Genomic DNA, 10935 nt, shown 5'->3' with positions numbered 1-10935 from the left:
CTTATGCATCAGTCTATCATATTAGCATCACTGCCTACCTCCTCTACGTTTCCTCATCAAAAGCAAGAACGCAAAAGAAAAAAAAAAAGCAAAGAAAGGAAGAAACAGAGAAAAAAAAGAAATAAAGGAGAAAAAAATATCAAATCCAAAACAAACCAAATAAATAAACATAAGCAACAACAAAAAAAATAATATAAATACAAAAATAACTAAAATAAAAAAAAAAAATAAACAACAACCTCACTTGCCAATAATATTTCTTATTTCCCTGATTACTTCCATAAATCTATGTTTTTTCCCTACACTACCCACTCACTACAGTACAGAATATTGCTTTTATCAGTACACAGAAGCACTGCATCTTCAGATTATTTCATATCACTATTTTATTTAAACTTTTGTTATCTGTTATTAATTTTGCTGCTGCTATATTTGTTACAGTTGTTGTTGTTGTTGTAGCTATAATCAGAAATATGATTTTGTTTAGCATTTTTTTTTTTTACCTCATATATTATTTAGCTTATGTTTTTCTTGTTTTGTTCTGTTTTGTTCATATTGTTATTTGCTATTGTTGTAGTTGTTATTGTTTATTTTTTTATGATAGTAATGATGATGATTATTATTATTTACTATTATTATTTACTACAATTTTTACCTTTATCATCATCATCATTATTATTATTATTATTATTATTAATGATGATGGTAATAGTAGCATTAATGATATTGTTTTTCTTCTATTTATTATTTAATTTTATTTATTTTCCCCACCTCCCATTTCAATAGCATAGATTTATTTATCTCTTTTTATGTTTTCGACATATGAATTCTCAGTAATATTTTTCTAAAACTCTTGTGATTGTTGTTGTTATCAGCATAGTTATTGATATCAACAACAACAACAACAACAACAGAGTTTCTACTACTACCACTACTACTTCCTTCACTAGTATAAAGATAGCTATGAAAATATAAAAGAATACAGCAATGTCTGGCTTGGCTAACAAGCTCTTTCATTTTAGTATTGAACAGTTATTGGCCATAATAACTTGAATAGCTGAAGCTCCAAGCTATACAAAAGGGTTGCATGATGGGAAATTGAAATGACTCCTTCAAGTCTTAGCAATATTTCTGGAGGGGAACTTTTATTAAATCAATTTCAATGAATTTTTTAACCGATTAAGTTTATGTCAGTTTACCCTGCAAAATATATATTATTTGTGATTTCTAAAACAAAATATTTCTCTTTCAGAGTCTTTTAATTCATCATTTCAAATAAAATTAGAAGTATATAAAAAAAGTGACAACATCATATTACTTTATTTCATTGTGGATGATGACTCTCTTTGGAATAATGTTGATACAGGTATTCGCATTACTGCATGTATTGCATATGGCAGAATGTGTGGATTTCATTTATTATCTGAAAGAAAGCAAAAGTCCTGGAACTTACATAGGTGATATTGGAGTTGATACCAATCTGATGGACAGTATATCCTTGATAGATCGCAATCTAATACGCTTCAGTCAACTAGAAAAGGACATAAGTAATAACTCCCAGCTCTTTAATGTCTCCAAAAGAGGGAAGTTGTATACTGCACAGACACTAGATGCTGAATCTCTCTGTAAATATAATACAGAATGCTTCAAAATGGTAGATATTGCTGTAAGAAAGAAAAAATCTTTCATAAAAATATTAGAGATTAAAGTAGTTGTAGAAGATGTTAACGACCATCAGCCTGAATTTTTTAGCAATCAGGTAAACCTTCAGTTTTCTGAAGGAGATAAGAAAGGAACCACCAGATCAATTCCAAATGCCATTGACAAGGATATTGGTATGAAAAATTCCAAAATCTCTTATTTCTTGTCAAAAAATAAAGACAACTTATTCAGTTTAGCTCTTTCTAAAAGACTTGATAATTCATACTCACTTGGAATAACCTTGGAAAAAGAACTTGACCGTGAAATGAAAGATTCTTTTATGCTTCAAGTTATTGCCAGAGATGAAGGCTCACCTACAAAAGAAGGAATATTAAATGTGAACATATCAGTAAGTGATGTTAATGATAACTCCCCTGTATTTACCCAAAATGTTTATAATGTTTCCGTGAACAATCAACATCAGATTGAAAAACCTGTTATTACAGTACATGCAATGGATTCAGATACAGGAAAAAATAGTAAAATTTTATATCATTTTAGCTCCAAGACATCAGATCTTGTTAAAAATCATTTTGAACTAGATAAGACAACAGGAGATATTTTCATTAAAAAAAAAATGACTTCAAGGAAAAAGCTGACATATAAGTTATTCATCGAAGCTCAAGACGGAGGCAGTCCACCGTTAAGTTCTATTGCTATGGCTTTAGTAAATGTTATCAACCAACAAAACAATGCACCCACAATAGATGTAAACTTCTCAGAGTCAACTGGGAATACAGCCACCATTTCTGAGGATATTGAAGTTGGCAGCTTTATTGCTTACGTTAAGGTCACAGACAATGATATTGGACAGAATGGGGAAGTTACCTGTGACCTTTTCCATGAAAAATTTCAGCTTCAGAATTTAGGCAAAAAGAAATACAAGTTAACCGTAAAGAATCCGGTTGATAGAGAGAAAAAAAACCATATTGATTTTACTATCACTTGTAAAGACAATGGATTACCATCTCAAAGGACAGAGAGAAAGTTCTCTATCCAAGTAATGGATGTCAACGACGTACAACCACACTTTACTAAAGACACATTCAAGTTTTTGACATATGAGAATGAAAAGTCAAATTTTCCTGTTGGATTCATTAATGCTAGTGACCCTGATCTGGGACTTGGAGGTCAGCTAACCTTTACTTTGTTGAGTAGTGATAAACATGTACTGCCTTTTAAGATTTCTAATTTTGGATTTATTTCTACCACTTTATCATTAGATCATGAACAACAAAAAATCTACAAATTTAAAGTTTTAGTCAAAGACAATGGAACACCCTCACTAAACAACACTGCAACTGTTATTGTTGAAGTCATGGATGAAAATGACAATCCTCCCTATTTTATATTCCCAAGTGTTAACCCTTCTAATTTAGATGTTCACTACCATCCAAAAAGTAAAAATGATATTACAGTTCTTAGGGCCTCTGACAGAGACAGTCATGTAAATGCTTTCCTTCGGTTTGAAATACTCGGAGGTAATGAAAAACAGTTATTTACAGTCAACCCACATTCTGGTATCCTGTCTTTTTCTCGGCCAGTTTACCAAAATGATGCAGGATCATATGAATTAAAATTAGTTGTGAAAGACAGTGGCACACCAGTTTTGTCAACAACAACCACTTTATTTTTAACACTCACTGTTAGCAATACAACATCCAAGATGTTCACAGCTGTAGATCAACAATCAGATGACATGATCCACATAAATTTATTCATAATCATTGTAATTGCAGCTGTAACTGTATCCCTTGTCCTCGTAGTTTCTATTACAGTATGCATTGTTCAAAGACATAATCAAAGGAATATCCGGTGTAGTAGTGGTGTAGATCATTCAAGCAAATTTGTGGATCAAAGTAGACAAACTCAATATTTTTGTGAACAAATGTCATCTGATTATGATGTACCTGTGGCAAGTTTGGCACGCTTACAAAATGAAAAAACATCGACATTAGGACCAAGAGAAGAGCTTCATTCTAGACAAGATCTAACACATAAAAGGACTAACCTGGCCATTGGAGTTCCTTGTCAGGCAACAACTGAGGGAATGCACCAGGTAGGTGATATTATTTTTATATTTTAATTGTGTGTATACATACATATATATGTATATATGTATGTGCACACACACACACACACACACATATATATATATACACACACATACATTTCTTTAAGTATTTGAGATCAGGTGGTAAAATATTTTTGAATATGATGTAAAAGTTTGTCAGAAGTAAAAAAAAAAATGAAGTGGTGGTATACATACATACATACATACATACATATATACATATATATATGCATATATACACACACACGCATATATATATATATATACATATATATATATATATATATATATATATATATATACATACATACATCATCATTGTCGTTTAACGTCCGCTTTTCATGCATATATATATATATATATATATATATATATATATAGAGAGAGAGAGAGAGATAGATAGATGTTCATATGTATGTATGTATGTAAGCACAAAAGTAAAGGATACCCCTGAAGAAGTAGCTGAAATATAGAGATATTAATTTAAAAGAGGCTTTGGAAGTTTTTACCACCACCAATGTTTTATTTTAAGGAACCTAAAATATTTACTAATTCTTAACACAATTCTTTATAATATCAAATATACAGACATACAAACATCCTCCATATAATTTAATGATATTTTTATGTAACCCAAGCTTAGAAAGAATCACTTAAGCCAGAAAAAGGCAAATTCTGTCAGTTACTTATATGGCTTAGTATCAAGCTTGGTTGATGTTTTTATGAAATTACTTTCCATCTTTATTAAAGACATGCCATTTTATTGTTTTTCTCAAATGTCTTATTCAATATTATATCTTTTTATCAATTTTAATTTTATTATATTACTTTACATCGCAATTAGTAAACATAGGTAACATTGATTAGAGGTTTCAAAAGGGCCTGTCTCTGGTTCGCTGTGTTTATGATGGCAAAGGAGACAAGGATTCTGTATAACTTGTGTGAAACAAATAAATAGCATATAAAGTACTTAATCAAAAAGCATCAGTCTTTCAGTGTTCTTGTTGTAGACTACATGTCATTGATATACATCAGTGAGTACTCTGACTATCTGTTTGCCAATCTATCCATCTGTATGTGTAATAATAAATGTATACACACACACACTCACACACATAGACACACACATTCATAAGGAGTTTGCTTCCTAACAAAGTGGTCTCAGGTTTAGTCCCACAGTGCATACCTAGGGCAAATGTCTTCAACTATAGCCCTAAGCTGACTAAAGCCTTGTGACTAGATTTGTTAGAAGGAAAATGAAAGAAGCCTGTCGTAAATATCAATATATATGTGTATGTGTGTTTGAGTATACCCTTGTCCTCACATCATCTGATGATTGCAAATGAGCAGCACCAATGTGCAAATGATGTTTCTTGTTTCCAGTCTTCTGTGAAAAGTATGTCATAGAGAAATATTACTTAGCTTGGAAACAAGTGAGAGTTGGCAAAAGGAAGGGCATCAGGCTGTAGAAAATATGTCTTAACAAATTCCAACTGACCCATGCAAGCGTGAAAATTGTATGACAATGATGATGATAGTGATGATTTTACACACGCACACACATGCACACACACATATATATATATACGTATATATAGGAGGTTATGAGCAATAATGGTGTCAATGAGATCCAGAGGTGTCAGGTAATGCTGAGTAAGTGCTATGGATAGACCATAGTTAAGCTCCAGGTTTGGTGATTATGCAAATAAGGGGTCCAACTTAGGTCATATATCAGTGTGTGTATATAGAGATTTACTTTTCGTAATGAGATAAAAAACAAAGGCTGTGTAGATTTTATAACATTTATAAATAGAAGATCTTACAGCTGTTTCCATGATATTTATTATATCCCTTCATCGGAGAAAGTCTTTTGTGAAGGAATAGGTGTGTCCTTGAGAGAGGTGCCAGGGAGTTGTTTATCCATTACTGAAACTTTACCTGAGATAAGAGCTTAAAATAGCAAGAAATGGAGGTTATGAGCAGTAATGGTGTCAATGAGACCCAGAGGTGTCAGGTAATGCTGAGTAAGTGCTATGGATAGACTATAGTTAAGCTCCAGGTTCGGTGATTATGCAAATAAGGGGTCCAACGTAGGTCATATATCAGCGTGTGTACATAAAGATTTACTTTCCATAATGAGCTCCAATGAAGAGATATGATAAATATCCTGGAAACAGCTGTAAGAGCTTGTATTTATAAATGTTCTACAATCTACACAGCCTTGGTAGATTCCACATTCAGCAAACATACTCACCTGGCTTCATTCCAGTTTTCCTACATTTTCCACATTTTTTCCATGTTTTGCACCTATCCACTCAAACATTGTATACATATATTATACAATCTGCACATCACTCAGATAGAATCCTATTTTTATCAGTAGAAGTAAGAGATACCTCAACTTTTTCCAGCTCATTCTTTCTCTGCCTATTATATTTTCAGAATAATTATATATGTTGCTAATTATATCATCAACACTATGAACAACTTCTAGGAAACCTGAGCATTTGAATGAATTTCTTAGGTGCGCTAACTGCTAATTACTGTGCACCTGCTACATTTGAAATCCTTTTCTTCTGTCATCTTGTTTTGAGCCCTCTATATCTCTTTTGCATCCATACATTCTACTCTCTATGGTGTTTGAAACATTAACAAAAAGTTCTTATATAAAGCTAGTGTAGAAGATTTTGATTTCAACATAATCACTTAAACCATTGGATTTTTGTATCTGGAAACCAAGGTACTCTTATGTGGTTTTGTATTAAGAGGTTCAATTTATTCTATCCAACAAAATGTATCCAGTCTTTCTACCATCAATCTACGCTATTTATTATCTGTCTTTAGAAACTTACATAACTCATTTTAACTCTTTCTATTGACAATCATTCTATGATATTGTATTAAATATTGTTCTAAATATTATATTTCTATATCTTCACTTTTCTAGAATTTCCTCTTGATTTGCCTTTCAAATCTTAAACTGCAATAATTTAAACTAAGCATAATGCCTCCCACAAAGCAGTTAAACAGACATCTATAAGAAAAATATAATAGGTCATTATCATTCTCTTTGTTACACACACACACACACACATAATAATTTACAAGAGGTTTCATGAAGAAAATAAAAAGTACTTGATAGATTATATAGTGCTTATATATATAGAAAAATATATATGTATATCCACATGCACACACACACATACAAATTATACTACAGCAGTGATAAAAGATGACTTAAGTTTTATGCTTAGGAAGGCAAATGGATTCTCAGCAAAGAATTTAAAGAAAATCATCTTTGAGGAATCCAAACGTAATTTTGGAGCAGATAACCTTTTTAATTCATCATCATTGTTTATATGAAATATCTTTTGCCATATTAAAAGGTTCAACAGGGAATCAATCTCTTCTGCTGGTTTTCAGAAACATATGTTTGTGTATGTATTTTTGTGTGTAAGGGTCTCACAGTTATCTTTGAAATATTTATTTATGCTAGTTACATGCTCTCTTACCATCATGGCAATAAGGGGATGACTTTACAGGTTAACTAAATCACAATGGAAAAAAATTCTTTAATGGCCTTAATAAATACATCATTCTTTCATTCCTTCATTCTTTCACTTCAGTCAGAGGACCGAAGCACTGCCTTGAAGGCATTTACCCATTCGAATTATACCCTGTACTTATTTCTTAAGTCTGATACTTATTGGTCTTCTTCTAGCCAAACTGCTAAGCTACTATGGCGTAAAGAAACCAACACTAATTGTCAAATGATGAAAACAAACACACATACACACACTCATGTGCACACATGCACACACATGCATATACACTTAGAAATATATATGATGGGCCTCTAAGCAGTTTCCATCAACTAAATTGACTCATAAATTCACTCATCTAGGTTGGCCTAGATGTGCACTGGAAGACACTTGCCCAAGGTGTTGAACCTGTAACCACATAGCTTACAAATTAAACTTCTTAACCACATAGCCAAGCCATACCTCTGCCTATTTAGATCTACATTTATGGATAAATGTAAACCAAATGTATAGTGTTGTTTGTTAGGGAAGAATGTTTATACTTGGAGAACAAATAACAAATAAATAATCAAGAAGAAAATATAAAGCATTATAGGACAAGGAACAAAATATGACTAGCAACTGCTTGGAATTAAATGCTACACATTCACATACATACATGTATATATATATATATATATATATATATATATATATATATATATATATATATATATATATATACAAATATATGTGTGTGTGTGTGTGTATAAATACACACACACATATATATATATATATATACAAATATATGTGTGTGTGTGTGTGTGTGTGTGTGTGTGTGTGTATAAATACACACACACACACATACACACACAAGCATCATACAAACATATGCACATTCTTCTTCTTTTGACATTTTCTGTTTCTATAAGGGGTTAGTCCACAAAGTAAGAAATGTTGTGCATTCAAAACTGGCCAATCCACTTTCACCGTTGGTCTTTATCCATGGAAAGGTCAGTAAGATTCGTTAAATATAATATTGATTTCTAACATTGGCACAAGGCCACAAATTTTGGTGGTGGAAGCGGCATAGTCAGTTATATTATCTAAACACTTGATTAATATACTTTATTTTTACCAACCCTGAAGGAATGAAAGCAAAGTTGACATCAGCAGAATTCGAATTCAGGGCTATGAGGAAATACAACTGTAACAGTTTTGCTAATCCTCTCCCCAAGAAAGGCACTTTATTTACCAACCCCTCACAGGACTGAAACATATTCACCCTTGATGGGATCAGAGTGTCAAGAGATGGAACAAATAAGCTAATGCACCTTTTACAATGGTCTAATAATTTTGCCAATTTGGCATCATAAAATCTATGAATATTTCGAAATAAGAATAATATTTTTTTTTTTTTTACTTGTTTCAGTCATTCGACTGTGGCCATGCTGGGGTACTGCCTTGTAGAACATTTAGTTGAATGAATTGACCCCAGTACTTATTCTATTGACCCTTTTTTGCTGAACTGCTAATTTACAAGGACAAAAGCATGCCAACACCAGCTGTTAAATGGTGGTGGAGGACAAACATGGACACAAAGACACACACACATGTAATGTATGTATATATATGTGTGTGTGTATACACATACATATATATATATCATCATATATATATATATATATAAATACATGGTGGTCCTCCTTCAGTTTCTGTTTACCAAGTCTACTCACAAGGCTTTGGTCTGCCTGAGGCTATAGTAGGAGCAACTTGCTCAAGGTGCCATTCAGTGGAACTGAACTCAGAACTATGTGATTGTGAAACAAGCCTTTTACCACACAGCCATGCCTAAGATATTACCTAACTTTCAAGATATCTATTTCTGTTTTGATTTTTAGTCAGGAGAAAAGGCAAATCCTTCTCAACAAAGCTGTCTAAACCCTTTTGTTACCATATTCCTGTTGGAACATACTGCCTTTATTTCAGTCAGTTTTGAATACAACAGAGAATTTGGTAAAGTAACTTCATCACTAATAAGCTGGTGTTTGGAATATAAATTAACAGGAAGTTTTGTTGACAGGTTTGAATTTAAATCACTTCAAAACAGAGAGTTTGTAACATAGGCCCAGAGGCAGTCTAGGACAGGCTGATATGAAAAAAAGATCATGGCTTTCTGTCAATAAATAAATTTTATAGGGCCTGGTGCATTGATTTGCCTGAGGTCCTAAGATGTCCACTGACTAGGGTTTAAATGACAACACTACATCTTAAAAGACAGTATGATCACAACTTGAACATATTTAATCATGTCCCTGTCAAAAGCAGCAACTGCAGCTGCTACTACTACTACTACTACTGCTACTGCTGCTGCTGTTGCTGCAGCTACAACTGCTACTACTACTATTACTACTCCTTCTGCTGCTTAGATTTTGAGGGTGTGTAGCCAAGTTTTTAGGCTCTCCAGTTCATGATCATAAGGTCATGTGTTCAATTCCAGAATTGGGTAATGCATTGTGTCCTTGAGCAGGGCTGATTATTTCACATGACTGCAGCTTAGTCAACTGTAAATAAGTACCAGATAGGTGCTAGTGCAGCCCTCTCTCTCTCTCTCACCCTAATAGCCATATCTCTGATGCTCCATTGAGTCATGAAGGGTTTGAGCGAGAGGGTGCATCTACTTATGACTACAGACACTTAAAACAAGTAACAGCAGTATGGTACATGCCACTAACCCATATTTGCTCATTAGTGATACCTGACAGGAACACTTACGTGATGTGTATAGAAGAAGATATTGATGTTTCAAGACTGAGATTGTATCTGAGAGAAGAAAACTGTTTTAAAAGTACCTTCTGATTATATTTTTCTTTTCATTGATTTATCAATATAGATGTTCTCTTAATTACTTTAATTACACCTATAATTAACAACTCTTAGTAGATCATTCAAATTGCTAGCAATTGCTACCAAATTATACCTTACCATCTTTTAAAAAAAGTAAACATGGGATGGTTGTAGTCTGCTCAGACAGGGCTGGCCTGAGGCTAAATACAACAACAGCAACAACAGCTTTATACATCATTACTTGATCTACTTAAAATAGTAGCCAAATCTCACTCAAATTCTAACTTACTGACTTCAAAAACAGAAGGACACATTGGATAAATAAATGTAGTCCAAGATATATAAAATGTGCGCTGATCATAGCAGGAATGTCTTCGATCATAGGTGAGCTCTGACTTGGGGTTAAACAACAACGTATCTTGAAAGACAATATGATCACAACTTGAGCATGCTTGAGCATATGTCCTCTTGTTGAGGGGTTACCAATGGTTTTTGAGTTGGCACTCCGTCGCTTACGACGTCAAGGATTCCAGTTGATCTGATCAGCAGAACAACCTGCTCGTGAAATTAACATGCAAGTGGCTGAGCACTCCACAGACACGTGTACCCTTAATGTAGTTCTCGGGGATATTCAGTGTGACACAGTGTGACAAGGCTGACCCTTTGAATTACAGGCACAACAGAAACAGGAAGAAAGAGTGAGAGAAAGTTGTGGTGAAAGAGTACAGCAGGGTTCGCCACCATCCCCTGCCGGAGCCTCGTGGAGCACTAGGTGTTTTCGCTCAATAA

At 33.3% G+C, this 10935-nt stretch overlaps 2 protein-coding genes across 3 annotated transcripts in view; both read left to right on the top strand.

The window, feature by feature from the left end:
- LOC106872380 (protocadherin beta-15) overlaps positions 1 to 1369 on the top strand; it is a 640647-nt gene extending 639278 nt beyond the window's left edge. Inside the window, exon 5 of the transcript XR_008265528.1 lies at positions 1253 to 1369. The gene's annotated coding sequence lies outside the window, so the exon portion shown is untranslated. The remainder of the gene's footprint in view (positions 1 to 1252) is intronic.
- LOC106872382 (protocadherin-18) overlaps positions 1334 to 10935 on the top strand; it is a 66598-nt gene continuing 56996 nt past the window's right edge. For both annotated transcript variants that reach the window (XM_014919362.2, XM_014919363.2), the window contains exon 1: positions 1334 to 3760. In XM_014919362.2, the coding sequence (XP_014774848.1) occupies positions 1334 to 3760 (2427 nt within the window). The remainder of the gene's footprint in view (positions 3761 to 10935) is intronic.

Source organism: Octopus bimaculoides, chromosome 14 (genome assembly GCF_001194135.2).
Source record: "Octopus bimaculoides isolate UCB-OBI-ISO-001 chromosome 14, ASM119413v2, whole genome shotgun sequence".
Lineage (NCBI taxonomy): Eukaryota > Metazoa > Mollusca > Cephalopoda > Octopoda > Octopodidae > Octopus > Octopus bimaculoides.
Note: the sequence above shows the minus strand (reverse complement) of the source record. Positions and strands in the feature narration are given on the sequence as shown.